The sequence below is a fragment of the Sorghum bicolor genome, chromosome 3 (genome assembly GCF_000003195.3).
Source record: "Sorghum bicolor cultivar BTx623 chromosome 3, Sorghum_bicolor_NCBIv3, whole genome shotgun sequence".
Taxonomy (NCBI): Eukaryota; Viridiplantae; Streptophyta; class Magnoliopsida; order Poales; family Poaceae; genus Sorghum; species Sorghum bicolor.
In genome coordinates, this window is record NC_012872.2 from 55,625,781 (window position 1) to 55,645,750 (window position 19,970).

The 19,970-nt window shown below is 44.0% G+C and overlaps 3 protein-coding genes and 1 long non-coding RNA gene across 4 annotated transcripts; 3 read left to right on the forward strand and 1 right to left on the reverse strand.

Annotated features, from left to right (window-relative positions):
* On the forward strand, positions 1,929–5,002 carry LOC8084829 (heterogeneous nuclear ribonucleoprotein 1). The gene is made up of 6 exons (XM_002455911.2): positions 1,929–2,119; positions 2,222–2,262; positions 3,160–3,323; positions 3,477–3,576; positions 3,669–3,841; positions 4,078–5,002. Exons 1-6 carry the CDS (start codon positions 2,079–2,081, stop codon positions 4,606–4,608), a joined length of 1,050 nt encoding a protein of 349 aa, XP_002455956.1. The 5' UTR covers positions 1,929–2,078; the 3' UTR covers positions 4,609–5,002.
* On the reverse strand, positions 10,371–11,670 carry LOC8084830. Its single transcript, XR_002450876.1, has 4 exons — positions 11,288–11,670; positions 11,085–11,130; positions 10,825–10,999; positions 10,371–10,732 (listed from the first exon to the last, which is right to left on the reverse strand). It is a non-coding gene; the product is annotated as an uncharacterized LOC8084830 (long non-coding RNA).
* LOC8054383 (pentatricopeptide repeat-containing protein At4g36680, mitochondrial) lies at positions 14,643–15,992 on the forward strand. Its single transcript, XM_002455912.2, has one exon. The coding sequence runs from the start codon at positions 14,715–14,717 to the stop codon at positions 15,822–15,824; it is 1,110 nt and encodes a 369-aa protein (XP_002455957.1). The 5' UTR covers positions 14,643–14,714; the 3' UTR covers positions 15,825–15,992.
* LOC8084831 lies at positions 18,649–19,708 on the forward strand. Its single transcript, XM_002455913.2, has one exon. It carries the CDS (start codon positions 18,811–18,813, stop codon positions 19,504–19,506), a length of 696 nt encoding a protein of 231 aa, XP_002455958.1. The 5' UTR covers positions 18,649–18,810; the 3' UTR covers positions 19,507–19,708.

Sequence of the window (19,970 nt, forward strand, 5' to 3'; positions counted from 1 at the left end):
AACATTTAATTTCAAGACTCAGAGAGTTCGTAACTGTGTCAAGAGAGTTTCATTTAGATGAAACTCATTTCTTCTCTCTCTTTTTAAAATACATCACCGTGTCATCAAAAAATACCTATGTGGCATCTTATTTAATGCAAATAAAACTTACTTGAAAATCGTTTTGAGACTGGCCTAATGCAATATATGTTAATAAATGATGAGGTTTGTTAATGTGAATAGCTTAAATGAAGATATAATAACATATGTTAGTTGAATATGTTAGTGGACGCTGGACACTTTGCATGGTTAAATAATTGAATGTGCTAGCAAGATGTTCTAATGGATGCTGATGTGGGCGCTTTACATAACAAAAAAGAAATAGTTAGTGGAGTTTATTTTTATAATAGATATAGAGTTCCAAGCTTTGTGGTTATGTCTATTTTTCAAATCATACTATTATAATTCTTTGTTGAATATGACAGAATATGTATGAAGATGTCTTGAACCAGCTACAAGAGTATATGAATACATATGTTTCATTGCAGCTCATCTCCGAGCCACTGACGCTCGGAACCCAAATGTCATCCTTTTTCTCTTATGTCATCTTCTATTGTTGAGCATCGTTGTCGTCGGTGAGCTATAGCAGCATGTCCTTCTTGTTTGAATATCTCCCCCCCTGAATTCTATAGTCGATGGAGAAATCGTATCGCTCGACGTCATAGCGGAGTTGGCGACGCAGAGCCACTAGAGCTCGTCCACCCACCCCTCGGCAGTGGAGGCATCGAGGTCCTCCTCGATGTCGAGCTCGACCTCCTCCCCGTGCATTGCCAACGGTGGAGAAGCGGTGATGGAGGTGGTGGAAGCGAAGACGTTATGCAATAGGCTAGGCCGCGCTGCTATAGGGCTCTCTGTCTTCCTTATAAGCTAAGCAGCATACTTGATATGTTGGAATAGAAGGAATGAAAGATCCATCTTTGTGGGTTCGGCCCCCACAGAGCGTCCATAACCACCGAATCCTAGCTGGTCGTGTTGTGCCGCTGCCAAGGTCACGACTCACGACACATGCTAGGAGTAGCTCCTCCAACATTCCCTAGATGGCTAGACCTCACTATCCTTCACGGCTGTCGCTGTCACCTCTGAATTTGGTGACAAATTAGTGCCGTTAGACCTGTGTTTTCACCTGTGAAGCAATGAATATATGATCTCAGGCTCTTGGCAATTGCCCATTTGCCCTTACCTCTGTTTCTTTGCCCATAAGCTTTTTTCCTTCCTTAGGCTAGTTTGCCAAACTAACGTGTTGTTGCTTGGCATCGTGGGCCTACTGTAGCCCAGATCAACGTATTTTTGCTGATCGGTGGCGGTTGCTCAGCATTGAAAGATGTCACAAGAAAAGGAGGAAGAAAATGATATATAGAGCCCACACGTTAGTGACATGAAAGAGGAGCGGTAATGAAATATACATATTCGTATATGTTTGTAGCTGGGCTCAAGATGTCTCTAGTAATATGATTCATAATAGGCAAATAAGGAGTTGTTTGGTTGCTCATGTTTTTTTAACACCTATCACATCGAACGTTTAGATACATGCATGTAGTATTAAATATAGATTATTTTAAAAAAAATTAAAATACAACTAGAGAATAATTTATGAGATGAAACTTTTAAACCTAATTAGTCCAGTATTAGACACTAATTGCCAAATAAAAATGAAATATTAGAGTACCTATTAAACTTTAACATCTCCAACCAAACACCCTTTAAGCATGTTCGCTTGAACTTATGTGTTAAATTTATCAGTTATTTGACAATGTTTCCTCTTATAATAAATCAATAAAAAGGACTTTCAGCTATGACTTTCCTGCGGAACTAACAGGCTCTAAGTAACGATATTTTGAAAATTATAATGGTATATGAATTAAAAAAAAACTTTTTTTCTCTCTACGGGCTGCGGCACAGCAGTACAGGAACATGTGGATATCACACGCACGGGTCTTTGCGTAGCCCTCATTCGAAGTCGGGACAGCACCCATCTTCTCTCCGCACTAGAAACCCCAAGAAGACGCCTGCCTAGCTCCGATCCCAAGATCTCGTACGAGATGGCCGGCAAGATGAAGGAGTTAGACGGCGCCAGCCCTGCGTGAGTACTTTCCCCTCCCGTAGTATGGCCATTGAGTTGTTTTCCGAACCATGGGAACGGTGTTCGCTGATTCTTTTCGCTATGCTTTTGGGCTTCGTGCAGTAAGATCTTCATCGGCGGGCTCTCCAAGGACACAAGCATGAGTACGTGCGGATCCCCTCCAGATTTGACTTTTAGCGGATTTCAATTTTTTCTGCCGTCTTCTCCTTGTATTAGCTAGGGTTTCCTCGTATTCCCTCAGATCTGGTCTCTCTTTGCTTGTAATGGCTGTTCATCATCTTTTGTGCACGCTAGTTTACTCGATCCAGTGTTGATTGGTTAGTTGTAGTTAATTTCGTGTCTCAGTGTATGCTTAGCATGTGACTACCCTTACTAAGGAAGCACCTCTAACTTGATTTGGGAGCACTGAGTTATTCCTTTTTCTGTTTTGTTGAGTCGGGAGAGGAGTTAGCCCTTGATTTCTTATTTGTTGATGATTTGTTAACTTGGTAATTATTTTGGCTAAATTTCGTACAGTCTCACGTTGTTGAGTTCGAATTATAGGTGGAGTTGATCCTTTCATTAAATTTGTGAGGTACAATTATTATATGTCCATGTTCTTGGGAAATATCCTGATGCCTGACAATCTATGGTGGTTTTATCCCCATTGCTAATAGCATTTTGTGGCAACTTGTCATCTTTTAAATTATGGCTAAACACAATCACTTTACATTAATGGTATCTACAAGAGAAGTTTTCAAAGCAAAATACAACATTCAGGGACAAAACGTATACTTCAAATGTTTCTTCCTGCTTATTATGATGGATTCTTAGGATATATACCTTTGTTTATGTTGTGAGCTGGTTAATTGGGCCTGTGGCATGATTGTTTAGTAAACTAGCTAACTAGTTTGGAGCTGTACTGATTTTGTGACATTTTTTTCTGTAGCTTTAAGTAAAAGGTCATAATAATTTTCATGGAAGATATTTAGATTGCCTTTACCTGCAAGGTTTATTCTGGGACCTTCAACAGCCAACTGCTTTACTTCGTGAATTTTCAGGTACATTCAAAGAACATTTCGGGAAATATGGGGATATAATTGATGCTGTCATTATGAAGGACCGCTACACTCAAAAGCCCAGAGGCTTTGGCTTTATTACCTTTGCTGATCCCGCTGTTGTTGACAGAGTGATTGAGGATGAGCATGTTATCAATGGAAAGCTGGTAAACTTTTTTGTTTTGTCTTTGGTTTGTATCTTTGTCTCACTCTGTATGACTCTATTAGCTCACAGTACATCATGTTTCATGAAAACATATACTAAACATAAGAAGCACTTCTGTGTGTAGTTTGAAATCTCATTTACTCTTAAAACACAGGTTGAAATTAAAAGAACGATCCCTAAGGGAGCTGCTCCCTTGAAAGATTTCAAGACGAAGAAGATTTTTGTTGGTGGATTACCCTCAGCTCTAAAAGAAGGTATATTTGTGTTTGCTTGGCTGCATAGTAGCAAATGTGCTTTTTTGTCCTGCATAGTAAATCTAATTTGGTGACATAATTTGAATTGACAGATGAATTCAAGGAATTTTTTTCCAAGTTTGGAAAGGTTGTGGAGCATGAAATCATCCGTGACCATACAACCAATCGGTCACGTGGATTTGGTTTTATAGTCTTTGATGCAGAAAAAACAGTAGATGATTTATTAGCTAAGAAAGGCAATATGATTGATCTAAATGGTTCTCAGGTGAGGCATCATGTAGCTTTTTCTGAGCTTTGTAAATCTTACTTCCTGCGGTCAAGACTGCACGCAGTAACAAATTGTGCTATTCTAGTTAAGTCTATAGAGCACATCTTATTGGGTCTTTTTGTTTCAGTTGCTTTAGTTTTGCTCTTATATGAGTGGCAGGTTATTCTCACTCCGATCTTGGAAGTAAACAAATTTGAAAGAAATATAGGTTTGACTTTCTTACTTTGCTGTAGGTGGAGATCAAGAAGGCAGAACCAAAGAAACCCTCTAACCAACCACCTCGTTCACTTGATAGCGAACCTAGGGGCCGTCCATATGCAGACAGTTATGATGGATTTGGCAGCTCTTACAATTATGGTGGTAGTTTTGGTCCTTATAGATCACCTGGAAGTTTTGGCGCTAGGCCTGGAGGTTACAATAGTGCTTCTGGTCCTGGTGATTATGGTAGCGGCTATGCTACTTATGGTGGAGCATTAGTAGGATACCGTGGAGAGCCATCCCTTTATTCTAGTCGCTATGGTAGCACTTACGGAAGCAGCTTTGGTGGCGGGTATGGTGGTGGCAGTTATGCGGGTGGATTAGCTGGTGCATATGGGCGTGAGGCTGGGGGCTATGGTGGTTCTAGCTATGGTCCTAGTTATGATTCTTCAGGGGCTAATACTGGTGCTGGGTTTGGCACCGGTGGACTCTATGGTGCTAGGACAGGCTATGGTAGCACTGGTGGCAGTGGTGCTGCTGGTCGTTACCATCCATATGGAAGATAGAAAATCACCAGTGCTGCTGTTTGCTAGAGAAGCTCCCAGAAGATCAATTCTAGATGTATTCTCAAGAGATCATCTGCATTTAAAAGATCCACTGAAGTTCAATGTGCTCAGTTTTTTGTATTAGGACGTACTGTTAGATAAACTTGTAGAAATTTAAACCATTGTTTTAGTATTTGGAATTGGAATTTAAGCATACTTAATATGGGTATGCACTTTTATAGATAGAAAACTTAGTGACTTGTTAAAGCTAGCTGCTAGTATATGCATGTGTTCTTTGTTAGTATAGTTTGCTTTGTGTTTACGGATATTATGGAGTGCTCAAACTTAACCTAAGGGCGAATGCTGCTGCCAGTTTCTTCACATGTAGTTACAGAAGTGTTGCCTTGTTTCTTTATCTTTATTATCTATATCTGCGGGTCTGCATAGGTTATTTGTTTGGAGTTCGATGGATTAGGTTGTACTTAGAGCTAGATTGGTCTTTTTGTACAGTGGTTCACATGCTTTCACGTGAAGCCTTGATGCTGTTATTCAATGATATATTACCACCGGTGTTCATGTCTTTATGCCGATGCTGATGTTTTTCCCTTTCACCTTGTCGGTGATTTGAATATCATCACCTTCCTAATTACATCTTAATTACATTGGGGCAGCAGCATCGTTCTATATAGCAGAAACTTCAACTCCACAGCGGATGCCTTAGCACGTCAAGCTCTCAACTCTCAATCTATAGGTTTTCAGTCCATCAGCATGGCTTAGACCATTGCTTTATTTTTCAAGCTCTACCTTACAGCACGTTGCTGCCAATGAATAGAAACAAGGAGCAGAAACGTATGGGATCTTATCCAAGCGCAACAAAACTAAGACCCCTGTTTAGTAGAGCTCCTCTCTAGTTTTCGGCTCTGGCTCCTCTAGCCGGCTCTGGCTCCTCTGGCTCCTCTAGCCTTACTAAACGATTGTCTCGTTTAGCATGGCTTCTCCATCGGCTTCATGAGCCGTTTTTCTGCTAAACGAGATAAAACATAACGGCTTTACCCAAAAAAACCATTTAAATCGTGGCTTCACCCGGTTTCGCCTTGTCCGGATGGTGGCATGAGGTCTGTGAGAGCATGTTTTAAGAGAGCTGTACAGGTAAAGTTATTTTATCATATGCTTTACCAAAATGGCTCTAGATCAATGAAGTTGTTTATCCAAAGAAAAAAGAACAGCTTCACTATTGAAGCGAAGCTGTGCCAAACGGGGCACACTTTAGTGATACTAGATGAATTCCTCGCGCGTTGCTGCAGGATTTTCTTAAAAATAAATTATTATATACACAATATTTACTATATGGTATTTAGTCAATTATGTATGCATACATATGAATTTGACTTGCATGTATTTTATTGTATTAGATCTAGTAAAAAATTACTAAGCTAATAGAACAAAAACTAATATTTGGTTATACTATAAGGACTTAATTGGTGATGAAACAAATAATGTATGTACATGACTTGTATGTTAATAGATTAAATATTTAAAGTATTACACATGATATAGATTACATAGTTATTTTTTGTAATTAATATGGGATGACATGGACTTAGTGGAGAATGATGTGGACACATATCATGAAGAAATAGAATGTTTAGTGGGTCAATTAGTGGAGAATGATGTGGACACCTTGCATGAAGAGAGAATTCATCTAGTGGAGTTTAGCTCTATAAGAGTTATAGATTTATGATTGCTGTAAAAAAAAAGAGAAGCGACAGCTGTTTTGGACTCTTTTAAAATGGCTATGCCTTTTTTTGGAGACTTTGGTATTTCGCCCATGATCAAAACCTGTTTTCGCATTTTTACCATTCTGCAAAGTGATTTTGCTCGTTTGCCATTATAAACTTGTTGTAATCCGCTCAAATACATTTTGGAAAGTTTAATTCATACAAAAAAAGAAGACACATCCTTCCACTTCTACCCCTCTCTTTTGCCCAAAGCGGATCGAGCGGCACTCGCAAAACGGATATGGATCAGCGTTCTCCTCTCTCTCTTCTAAACATCTCCAACAGTTAGGCATTTGTGTTTGACATTTTTGTTTTTTTGCCAAAAATCTTGAAAACATTTATCCAATAGTTTTGCATCTTGGATTGGTATTTTGGGCAAGTTGCCATTTACCTGGCCAAGTTGTGCATATATGCAAACCGGCAGAGCACTTGGCAAACACGATCGCCGCGAATCCCGCGCTACTCTCGCACAAAAATTTCGTGTCAAGTCCAGTTAGGTCCACAATTTAGTAAATGCCAAGTCAATTTTGCAAAACTCTTGGAGATGGGTTGTTTTTCTTCTCTTTCATTTCGTTTTGGAAGTTGGCAAACTGCAACAAATGATAAAGAAAAAATATCAAACTGTTGGAGATGCTCTTACTCCCTCCATCCCAGTAGCATCAGCTTCTGCCCCCATGGCGGCGTTGACTTTGACCACGCGTTGGCCTTCTCTCCCCAACGTCGGCCCTCTCGCTCCCGTGTTGGCCTTCCCCAACGCCACCCCGCTCCCTTGCTGGCCTTCCCCAACGGCAGCCCCTCTTGTGCCCCACGCGCGCTCCTCTCCTGTGCCGGTGCTGGCCTCCCCCAGACCGCCCCTCCTTCACTGTCGGCGCTTGCCTTCCTCACATCGGCCTTCCCTCACTGCAGGCGTCTCGTTCGCAAGCTGTAGCCCCTCCTAGGCAGCAGTGCCCAAATGGATGGGAGCAGCAGTTCGACAGGGGCCATCCATAGGTCTAGGAGTAGAGTCCTTCTCCATCTTGTCTACTACGACAAATGCAAATGTCGCATTGTCAAGGCAATGATGGCAAAGACTGGGGTGGACGTAGGACGCGTCACTGCCAGCACCAGGGAAGGGAGACCGCAAGTCTCAATCCGTTTTGACGAACGAGAACAGTTCAACTTCGCATATGGAGATAGGAGGCAGGTGTAGAAGTGGGAGGATGTGTCTTTTTTCCCTATGAATTAAACTCCTCAAAATGTATTTGAGCGGGTTGCAACAAATTTATAATGGCAAACAAGCAAAATTACTTTGCGGGATAGTAAAAGTGCGAAACCAATTTTTGATGATGGGCGAAATGCCAAAGTCTCATCATTTTTAAGAGGAGATCCTCGTAAAGAGTCCTGCTAAACATACCTTAAAATGTGTACGTGTCCAATATACATGGAACTCTACGTGTGTGTATACATACCAATGTTTTAAATAGCGCGCTATTTTCGCGCTATAGCGTCGCTATAGCGGTCAGAATAAGTCGATGCGAAGCTATACCTCATTTTTACGCTATCAGCGCTATTGGCGCTATAGCGCGCTATAACGTCGCTAAACTGAAATAGCGTCATAGCGTCGCTATTTGCGCGCTATTGCTGTTTATCTGTGATCATGTTATCATGCACTTATTTGTTGTGTTGTGCTTATACACTTTTGGTTATGCATTATGCAGTCATGCATTATGTATTAAACATTTAAACTGTGAAACACCTGTGATTTGTGATTGTGAAATATAATGGTTGTTTGAACTTATTGCTGTCTATATATTTTGCATGTTTTCAAATAAATAGCGCGCTATAGCGCCGCTATAGAGTGGATAGCTACAACACGTTGCTGTGTACAGCAGCTGCTATAGCGGGGCTATAGCGCCACTATAGCGTTCGCTATAGCGCAACTGCGCAAATAGCGTCTGGAACAGGAAGACACTATTTTTTATAGCTCGCTATTTAAAACATTGATACATACAAATCTTTAGAGCATCTCCAAAAGCTTGGCTAAAATGAGTAGCTAAATTCTAATATTTAGCCATTTTGTAAAATAGATAACTTCTTAAAAAAGAAGAGGTTTACAACAGCCTTGCTATCAGATAGCTAGTGCGAGTGGTTGGCTATATATGGCCAACGAAAATCAAGGGATAACAAACTTTGTATTTTACAAAACCAAATAGTACATCTGTTGGAGCATATTTTTCTACTATAAAAGTTCTAAAAGGCCTCCATAATAAAAATAGCAAAGCTGTTGGAGTTGCTCTTACGTGGCCACTTTGCAATTTTTTTGACCAAGTATAATATGAGCGATAACATGACTCTGATCATAAAATTTTGACAAATTTCAAGACAAAAGTATCAAAACCAAAATAAAATATAAAATAACTTCATCCATATGTAAGAGCATCTCCAAAGGCTTTGGCAAATTGATTTGACATTTGTTGCTATTTGCAAACTCCCATAACAAAATGCAAAGGATAAAAATAGATCATCTCCAAGGGAACTGACATTTGAACTTAGCAAAGGATAAAAATAGAATGTCTCCAGGCGCGTGCTTTCCTCGCGCGTGACTTTGCTCGCGAGATCAGGTTTGCAAAGTCGTCCACAGCTTGGCATTTTTGCCAAGTTTGCTCATTCATTTGCCAAGTTGCTCAAATTGCAAACTTCAAATGCAAAACCGTTGGATACCTCTTTTGGAGCTTTTTGGCAAATTACTCAAATGCAAAACCCTTAGAGATGCTCTAAAGCGGATAAAGTATTTACTAAGGGTATTCGATTCAAAAGAAATTATACATTTTTTTAGCAAAAAATGAAAACTAAACTAAAATAGCAGTGTATTCACGTTGTGGGGATCATTCGCACGGAAAAGGGAAGCGCCGTAGGCCGTACTGGATTCTTTAAGATATTGCGTATCGTAGCATTACCCATAATTTACATCTGATGTTTTGTTCAACCGTGGCTTTGGTGGTCTGTTCTCCCGGTGCCCTAATCTGAGAAAACACCAACATATTATTTCTCTTTTCTTAGAGCATCTCCAAGAGCTTGGCTAAAATTAGTAGCCAAATTCTAATGTTTAGCCATTTTGTAAAATAGAAAACTTCTTAAAAAAGAAGAGGTCCACAACAGCCTTGCTATCAGATAGCTAGTGTCAGTGGTTGGCTATATATGGCCAACGAAAATCAAGAAATAGCAAACTTTCTATTTTACAAAATCAAATAGCATATCTGTTAGAGTCTATTTTTCTGCTATACAAGTTGTAAAAAGCCTTCATAATAAGAATAGCAAAGCTGTTGGAGTTGCTCACGTACAATAGAGCAACTTTAACAACTTTGTTATTCTTGTTGTGGATGCTATTTTGTAATTTGTATAGAAAAAAGTACACTCCAACAAATGTATTATTTGGTTTTGTAAAGCAAAAAGTTGACTATTCCTTAATTTTCGCTAGCTAGATATAGCCAACCACTGACACTAGCTATTTGATTTTGTAAAATAACAAGATTGTTGTGGAGCTCTTCTATTTTAAGAAATTTTCTGTTTTATAAAATAACTAAATAATGAGATTTAACTATTAATTTTAGCCAAACTCTTAGAATTGCTTTGTATCTTAAAGAGTTGGTGGTGTCAGGTCCAGGACTCCCTTGTTTAAGCTGGTCTACGTTTTGTCGTTCTCAATCTCCATATATCATTGATCTTGCTGTTTTCATCACAACACAATCTAAGTTAAACGACCTTGATGTATTTTGCTCTTTATTAGGGTACTAGCAAAAATGCCCGTGCGTTGCAACGGGATTCATAATGTGAATGATTTGTAGTTCGAAAATTCAACGGTCATATTATGAGTTCCACCATCTTGAAACCAAACTTTATATCATGTGTAGACACATGTTCTAACACAATGAATATGAGAGGCTCAGCGATTAATTATCATGTCATGTTTCTGACGCTACTTTAACTCGTACATGCTTAACGGAATGAATATGAGAGGCTCAGAAATTAATTATTATGTCATGATTCTTAATTGATCTTAAGATTATATTTCAGCCACACTACTACCTTAACTCGTACAGGCTTAAAAAAACATTTTTTGCTGCCAACAAGAACAAATCAATATTATTGGAGTGAGTAAAACTATTTGCAAAGAAGAAGCAGCAAATCATGAACAGGTAGAGTGAAAACTTCATCCTTTGAAAGCAGCTGTTGGTTTGTTTTGGCAATAGCATAAACAGCCGAAGCAGAGGCCTTTACAGCCTCGGCTGTTTCCTCATCTATCCTGGCCTTAAGTTGGTTGCCTTCAGTGCCATCACCTTCCGCTACAACATTGCGTATCCAAGACTTGAGCGTAGAAAGGAACAGTTCTAACATGCAAATAGAAATACCACAGTTAGTGCATGGGAAGGTTAGCAAAAATTCAGTGGAAGGTTTGCAAAAATTCAGAGATGAGAAATACCTTGATAAAGACAGCATCGCTAGCACCAAAACCAAGCAAGAGCCCTGCAGCGAGGAATGCTTGGTACCAGCTGAACCTGGGTTGTGTTCGAAGGACGACAGGGCCAGCAGTTGCTGGGTGCACAGGTTGCGCTAGGGTGTAAGTTTTGACGCCAGCAAATGATTCTGGCTGTTGACTGTAAGCAAGCAAACAGAGGCAAGGCAAGTCTGTAAATGAAATCGACATGACAAGAGGGCAGACTGATGATTTAGTTGAGTTACCCTGTCGCTGTAGAGAAGTGGTAGCCGTAATGCTGGGTTGAGGATCCTGCAAGCCAAGCAGCAGACAGAGGGAAGGAGGGATGTAAAAATTGGAATCTATCCTCCTCGAATCTAACTACTGAATCTACCTAATTCTAGTTTGGTGTGTCCGAAAGTTGGAATCTAATCGAGCAGCAAGAGGAGAGGAGGACCGGAAGCTGTACCTGGGGGTTGCAGCTGGCCGTAGCAGGTGCCGGAGCCCGGAGGCCATGGCCTCGCCTAGTCGCCTCTCTTCTCACGGTCACGAGGGAACGGGAAATAGGAAAGGCTCAAAAGAAAAGAAATCTATCTAAAACAGAAACTCCACATTAGCTTCCTCCCGCACGGTGGAGTGAAGGTGGATTGATTGATCATCCCGAGCGCCGAGGAAAAAGATCTACGGTGCGGAGGGGGAGGAGGCGGACAACTACGATGAGGCTGGGAGGCTCAAGTAGGAGATGGAGGCAGGTGGCCGCTGACTCGCCGCGCCGCCCGCGACCGCCGCAAGGAGAAGGACGGGAAGCTTCGGGAGCGGCTAGGGTAGGGTCACAGCGGGTCGATGGCGACGACGACGTGCGCGTGCGTTTGTGATGAGACTGGGCTGGTCGTGGGCTGTCTGGGCTGTTTCTCTCGTGCGCTACAGGACGGCCCATGAGGAGAGGGCAGACGACCAGACCAAACTTTTGGCTGAAATTTTGCCTATTAGGTATAGATAAATAAATCTATGTCTATATCTATACCAAAATTTCAACTTTTTTTGTCTGGATTTTTTTTTCGTCTGGCCAGGTTCTTATATGCGCTCGCGTTCCATCGCTGCCAGCGCACTTGTTGCCTCACGCCCGCTCCCGTCCTTGGCTCATGCCCCAGCCGGCGGAGCCTAGGCGACGATGGGAACAGCGCGCTCGCTCAGGCAGGCGGGCCAGCGACGCTTGCTCCGGCGGCGGCCCATCCTGCTGTGCTCGAGGAGGCCCAGGCGGTGCATCTTAAGGAGGATGCTGTCAGAAACGCGGAGGCACGCAATGACGAGCAGATCCTCGAGAACAGCGTTGTAGTGCGCCGTGTCGATCTCGGCGGCGGCGGCGGAGCCCCATCGCACGACAACAGTAAGGAAGATCAAGGTGCTACAGCGGCAACGACGTCCAGCTTTGTTGGTCGTGGCAGCAACAGCAAGACGGCAGCCCAATCACCTTGGTCACGGCAACAACTTTGTTTCTTCCTAAATCACCTACACTTAATTTGTTTGCCAATCTCTTGCTATAGAGTTCTTCCCAATCGTTAGAAGATGTGTCTGTTTCTTCCCCAATCATCTGCTATATAATTTCATAGTGTGTGTCCAGAATATGCAAAGCTTTTGACTCCTGGATAAATAGATAGATAAACTGGTCAGAATATGGATTGCAATGACCTGCTGAATAAGTTCAATTGCTAATTTCCCTATAACTAAGTGCATGTTTGTTTGCTCAAACCGTGCTGCAAGAAAAAATATGGGACCTACATTCTATTATCAATAAGTACTCTCCGTTATGATCCTAACATCAGAAATCATGAATTGTTGCTGTCATTTGATAATTTTCAGTTTACCAAACCAAGTACTACCTTGTTTTTCAGATTCTAAAAATAGAGAGCATGCATGTGTAACGGTTGTGTCAACTTACTTTGAATTATGTATCCACTATGTGGTTTCTATTAGGCATGATAGGCATTCAAGAATCTAATAGGTTTCTGTTAGGCATGAAAATTAGACAAACTGCTAAAGTGTTTTAGAGAAGTAGAGCAGTCTTGAATTGTTCCTACTGAAAGCACTATGACTTTGATGTTGCTTGGTAGTGTTCAGTTTCATATAACTAGGCAACTGAATTAGCAGTATGTAACTTATGTGCATCATTTTGAAACTTAATGGCTCTGTGAACTATTTTTTGTAGGGATAAAGATTATGTGCCCATGAACTGTTTCATGTGGTGTTCATATGCTGAACTGGATGTAAACCACTGAACCTTGACAAAGTGGTGTTCATATTGTGGTCACTAAATTGAGATGATTATCAACTGTTATGCTTCACCTGAACTGTACATTGTGTTTATAACAAATCGATGAATGGACGACACCTACTCACGATCTTAAGATGTTCACGTTGCTGGCCCTAGAGCTGGAGGAATTTACGGTCTCCAATCAGCCATATTTGAAGGTTTATTCTGGTGGAGACCTGTCGTGTGTGGCGAACCTCAAGATTGGCCTGTGGTCACACATGCATGGCTACTCTGATTACGATGACATGAACACTAAGCTTTTACCTCATTCAGCGTTGCAGGTTCACCCGATGTGCCTTGTTGAGCGTCTTGAAATTCCACAGGTACGTGTATACATGCATGATAACATATGTCATGATAGTGGCCTACAAACTCGTCGCAAACTAATAAAACACTACAAGGGACGAACCAAATGTAAACCAGCCCGGCCATATAAATCTCTGTTTGATTGTCCTTTAGAGAGGGCGGTTAGGTTCTTTGATGCCTCATCTGTCACATACTCATATTTGAACTATTGATCCACCCATAAGAAATAAAGATTTCTACTGCTAAATTGTGGATGTAATTTTGATTAGAAATTTTATTAAAAGCTGGATTAGCTAAAGGTTCAACTGATAAAATCCACCCATAAGAAATAAAGATTTCTACTGCTAAATTGTGGATGTAATTTTGATTAGAAATTTTATTAAAAGCTGGATTAGCTAAAGGTTCAACTGATAAAAAATATGAATTGAAATATTAAGTAGGTTTTTGTCTAATCCAATTTAAATAAATGTATATCTGGAATCTCCTGATAAGGACTAGCATGTGAAAAGTCTAGAGAGGTCTTCTGTCATAATCACCAGAGGACAGATCAATCCTTGACATGTTTGCATAACTCCTTGTCGACATTAATCATAGATCAAATACGTATATTTGTGGGTCCTAAAAGATCACAAAACTCGATATTTAACTAAAGGAACACATGAATAGTATAAAAATTAATTAAAGTTATTGTTTATTGCATCTAAATATTTATGCGCTTTGCAATAGGAGAAAAAATCTATCAAAAATATATTTTATTTTGATAGAGGCTTAGTATTGTCATATTGTCGCTGACATTAACTTATATTATGGATGTCATGGTCATAACAAAATAAATTATAGCCTTCAAGTTTTATGGAGTGAAACATAAATAATATATATATCGGTCCTATCGTCGTTTTTATGAACATGTTAGTTTTTTTCTCCCGTCGCAACGCACGGGCATGTTTTGCTAGTAATAAAAATATGCTACTTATATACTAGTAGAAATTTGGTTTGATGCTTTTGAAGGGGAATTTGATGTGCTACTTGTCTACTGTCCCAGTCAATTGTTTGGTGCAAGTATGGATAGGAAGGGCAGACAGAAAATTGGGCCTGAATGTATGGACAGGAAGGGCATGCAGAAAATTGGGCTGAATGGGCCGTCCTCCACATTCTCAAGGCCTGCCTGACTGAACCCGCCAAAGAAGCCTGACCACTATAGCAGACGACTTCTCTAAACCCTAATACCACTGGGCTAGTTTTTGCTATCGACTCTGTTTAGCTCCGCACCTCCGCCGCTATGGCCGCCGCAACCTTCTCCGCCGCCGGCCGCCGGCTCCTCTCCACCGCCGCGGCAGCGAAAACCGAGCTCCCCGTCCCTATCGCCCGTCTTCGCCAGCTCGCCCGCGCTGGCCGCCTCGACGACATCGACGCGACCCTCGCGCCCCTGTTCCGCTCCCACACCGTCGCCGCGCTCTCGGCCCTCTCCTCGGTGGGCCTCCCCGACCGCGCCTCCGCGCTGCTCGGCACCATCACGTCGCCCACTACCGCGCACCTGAACGCGGTCCTCGGCCCGCTCCTGCGCCGCCGCCGCCTGGCCGGGCTCGTGCCCTCCATCCTCGCCACGCATGCCTCTATCCCGCGGGACGCCGCCACGGACAGCATCCTCGCCAAGTCGCTCTGCCTCACCTCCGGCGCCGACTCCGCGCTCCACCTCCTCCGGGAGCCATCGTCGGGGTCGCCGCCGTCGCTCCAGCTCTTCACGGCCATCATCGACTCCTTCTACAAGCAGCGCCTCCCGCACCGCGCCGAGGAGCTGTGGCGCGCCATGGTCCAGGACCACGGCATCGCCCCCGACACCGCTGCCTACAACGCCCGGATCACCTACAAGTCCGCCAACGGCACCGTGGAGGAGGTCAAGGAGCTGATCCGCGCCATGCGCGAGGAGGCCGGGCTCCGGCCGGATCTCGTGTCCTACAACGCGCTCATGCGGGCGATGGCGCGGCACAACAGAGTGGATGAGGCGGTGGAGGTGTACCGACGCCTGGAGGCCGGGGAGGAGGCGGACGTGGTGCCGGACTGCGCGACGTATACCTGCGTGGTGGGCGCGCTGTGTGGCGCGGGGCGGTGGTCGGAGGCGGAGGACGTGTTCTACGCGGGAGTGAAGCGGCGGAAGGTGACCGACCTCGGGACGGTGCGGGTGCTGGTGCGCGGTCTCAAGGACGCTGGCAAGGGGCGAGCGGCGAGGCGGGTGGTGGTCGGTCTGCGCAAGAAGTTCCCCGAGCAGTTCGACGGGCCGTGGAGGGAGCTTGAGGAGGCGGCCGGACTGAACTCCTCCGGCAAGGAGGAGGATAACGTGGAAGACGGTGGCGATGAGAAGCCTGATTTGACAACGGCCGCCGCGGCGTGAGTGTTCGTGGCAATCTGGCAAGGTGGCCAATCAGTTTAAAAGGGCAGCATTGCATGATTAATCTAATAAGCAAATTCACGATACTACAAGAGCATTTGAGTATTCATCTTTTTTTTGTGTTCTTTGATAATTTTACTCGTTTAATAGCACTAATAATTCTAGTATTAATCTTCTAGAATCTAGATTTCGTTGTTTCTAAATGCCATGCCGTCCAATACTTAGACCTTGTTTAGATACTCAAAATCCAAAAACTTGTCAAGATTCTTTATGAAATTGAATTTTACGACACATGTAGGGAGCACTAAACTAGATGAAAAAATAAAAAATAATTGTACAGTTTGTGTAATTTACGAGACGATTTTTTTTAAACTTACTTAGTGTATAGTTGGATAATAATTGTCAAATACAAATGAAAGTGTATTGTATCGAAATAAAGGCTTCATCTGAGAGCCTGCTTCCGAGATCCATCCCTCGTCGAGACTCAAGATCCCGTCTCGTGGTCGAGTCGCCACAGCTTGAGGGCATCGGTTCCATGAACTCGGTGGTGGTGGCGCTCTTCGCTCCTTCGCCTCTTCGCCGCCGGCAACTGGACGGGCCTCCACCTTGGGCTGCTACTCTCCGTGTGCCTCTGGCCTCAAGATGGCAACGGGTACCCGAGTACCCGACGGGTTTTACCCGATAAAGAGGCGGGTATGGAATGAATTTTCTACCCATGGTATGTTATTGGGCAAAATCCTATACCCATCGGGTATGGCGGGTACGGGTGTGGGTGTGTACTACCCATACCCGTCTACCCGCGGGTAAAAATTACCTGTGAAAATAACTAGTCACCCTTGTCATTTTAGCCTATATAGCACATGAATTTAGTCTAAATCCAACTAAACTCTCCTAATATATATTATATATGTATATGAATTTGATGTTGTCATATGAATATTAGTTTGTAACTTGTTGGAGGTTTAGTATGATTTTCTTTGTGTAAATATATAATATTTATATGTAATTCTCGGGTATACTAGCGGGTGCGGGTTACCCGTCGGGTAGAAATTACCTGCGGGTGCGGGTATAGAATTATTTTCCTACCCGTGTGTGGGTACGGGTAACCCGACGGGTAAAATTTAGACTTCGCGGGTGTGGGTACGGGTGGCCACTACCCGTCGGGTACGTATCCGTTGCCATCTCTAGTCTGGCCTCTGCTCTGTGTGGGCGCGGTGTCACCACCGTCCGGATCCATTACTACAGCAACCGCCCCATTCCTCGAGAAATCGAAATATATACTCCCTCGTGTCTGACTCCTTATTTTTATAAAAGTTTTAAGACAAATATATTTATATAATTTTCATATTTTCAAACTTAATAACTTAAAAGTTATTCATAATTTATATTTTCAATGTTTAATTTAAACCTTATAAAAATGATTTTGTAAGACTGACTCCAACAATCTACACAGTGTTTTTGCGGGACAAAACGTGCTCCAACAGAGGAGCCAAACCCACGACCTATTTTGCGTCAAAGCTAAGGCAGAACCCAAAAATACGTCCTTGCTAGGTTCTTCTGCGTCTCCACACAGGGCCCACCTCATGAAGCGTAGAACCAGAGCCTGAGATCCGCACCAGAGGTCCGCGTTTGCTGGCACCGGTGAGGGTGACGTGTTCGCTACTGCGGTCGCCAACGCGCGGACTGCCTCCGCCGGCGCCGCGCGCCTTGCGCTCCGCCTCCCTTCCACGAGCACGGCCCCCACATCCTCCTCGGTGCCGGCGGCGGCGCTGGGACAGCCGCAAGCCCAACGCGAGGCGGAATAGGTGGAGCTGCTGGAGAAGAGCAGAGCACAAAGCGTGGACGGTGAGGACGAAGCGAGAGGAATCGCCAGCTCTAGCTTGCGCGAGGTGGGTCCGTGGCGGCGCGCGCGTAGCCGGTGAGGTGCGGCCCGATGCGGCGAGGTGGGCGGTGCTCGGCTGCTCGTTTGCGTCGCTCGTTGGATAACCCTTTAATTGTGGGGGACCTCAAACATCAAATGCCTCTCTCTTAACTCTCAATAAGAAAATATTTTGGAGATCTTTATGAGATTTTTTCCGGTCCCTCAAATCAGTCTCACATCTCTCAAATAAAGAGAAAACCTCTTTTCTTCCAATCCACTATTTATGCACACAAGACCATTGGACACATACAGTATGCTTGGCACCGGTGTGGCCGTGTGGATCCCAGCGATGTTAGATGGCACCGGTGCCGAATATTTTCTCACTATAGTTTGTTGGGCGCCGCTACTTATCCTGTGCTTAGGTCCACTTTTTTTTTTGGCAACTCTCCCATACTACGAAAGGCCTAAACAAGGCTCAGTTCGCGAAAACAAATTACATAGCTCATCTAAAAACTGCGAAATAAATTTATCAAAACTAATTAATCTATTATTAGCACATGTAAGTTACTGTAACAGTTGTGACCAATCATGGACTAATTAAACTTAAAAGATTCGTCTCGTGATTTACAACTAAACTGTATAATTAGTTTTTTTCACCTATATTAATCCTCCATATATGTATTAAAAATTTATTTAAAATTCAATGTGACGAGTGAAAAGTTTTTAGACGGACAATAAACAAGGGCTACTTGGCCTTGTTTAGTTCCCAAAAAACTTTGTAAAATTTTTAAGATTTCTCGTCACATCGAATCTTTAGACGCATGCATGGAGTATTAAATATAAACAAAAATAAAAACTAATTGCATAGTTTGATTGAAATTGACGAGACGAATCTTTTGAGCCTAGTCAGTCCATGATTAGACAATATTTGTTAAATACAAATAAAAGTACTACCGTGTCGGTTTTATAAAATTTTTTGAACTAAACAAGGCCTCGTTTGGGCTACACAAATGCGAGACTCAGATAGTGTCTCCCTCCCCGATCTGAGACATCGCTCATCCATCTGACGGCAGCGCGCGCGCCTGCAAAATCATTCCCCGACCCAGAGGGAGCCGAGCCCAGAAGACGATGCTGCTCCGCGTGCCAATCCGCCTCGCGCCGCCGCTCGCCGGCGCCCTCCGCGGCATTTGCGCCACCGCGCTGCCGCAATCCAAGCCCCCGCCCGAACCCCTCTCCCCATCGGACCTGGACGCGATCTCCGCGCTCCTCCCGCGCCTCGTCTCCGCGGGCCACGTCCCCGCCGCCGGCCGTCTCCTCTCCGCGGCGCTCCTCCTCCCGGGCTCCCAGGACCGCCTCCCCCTCGACTCCCTCGCCGCGCACCTCGCCTCGATTCCGACCCTCTCCCCCGCCTTCGCGCTCCTCACCGCGCTGCGCCACCACCCGGCCCGCCCCTCGCCGCTCCTGCTGGCGTCGCCGCTGCTCGGCAGCCTCCTCTCCCTGCGCCGCGCGCGCGACGCCTCCTCCGTGCTGCGCTGGCTCTGCCGCCCGGACTCCCCGCGCCGGCCCGACGCCGCTACCTACGCTGACGCCGTCGTGGGGCTCTGCCGTCTTGAGGACCCCAGGGCCGCGCTCGCCGCGCTCAGGGAGATGGCAGCGGACGGGTTGCCGGCCACGCGGGAGCTGCGGGAGGCGGTGCGGGACGCGATGCTGCAGGACGCCAGGATCGAGGAAGCGTGGGCGCTGGAGGAGGCGCTGCGCCAGCCGGAGGAGACAGGGAAGCTGGTGGAGCTGATAGACAAGCTTCTCTCAGCGTGGGAACCCTGAGCCGTTGGGGGCGAAGAACAATGCACGGATTGAGCTTTCGGTTTTTCATAGATAGATAGATTCTTGTCCCTGGCAAAGTTTTATGCTCGTGTACTTTGAATGCATTGCAAGAAATTCCGGTGGATTCAGCAATTTTTTTCCTTGAAATTGTTACGGTATTGGATGGTTTTTGCGCATCAGATATTACTATCGAGTGGATTTAGGCCTTGTTTAGATTTGAAAATTTTTTAGATTTCGATACCGTAGCACTTTCGTTTTTATTTGACAAACATTGTCCAATCATAAAGTAACTAGCTTAATAGATTCATCTCGCTTTTATTTGACAAACATTGTCCGATCATAAAGTAACTAGCTTAAAAGATTCATCTCGCGATTTACAGACAAACCGTGTAAGTAATTTTTATTTTCATCTATATTTAATGCTCTATGCATATGCCGCAAGATTCGATGTGACGAAGAATCTT

Coding starts and splice junctions, on each gene's coding strand:
- LOC8084829 (XM_002455911.2), top strand. CDS start 2,079: ATGGCCGGCAAGATGAAGGAGTTAGACGGCGCCAGCCCTGC. Junction 2,120..2,221: donor TTAGACGGCGCCAGCCCTGC/GTGAGTACTTTC, acceptor GGCTTCGTGCAG/TAAGATCTTCATCGGCGGGC. Junction 3,577..3,668: donor ACCCTCAGCTCTAAAAGAAG/GTATATTTGTGT, acceptor TTGAATTGACAG/ATGAATTCAAGGAATTTTTT.
- LOC8084831 (XM_002455913.2), top strand. CDS start 18,811: ATGCTGCTCCGCGTGCCAATCCGCCTCGCGCCGCCGCTCGCCGGCGCC.
- LOC8054383 (XM_002455912.2), top strand. CDS start 14,715: ATGGCCGCCGCAACCTTCTCCGCCGCCGGCCGCCGGCTCCTCTCCACC.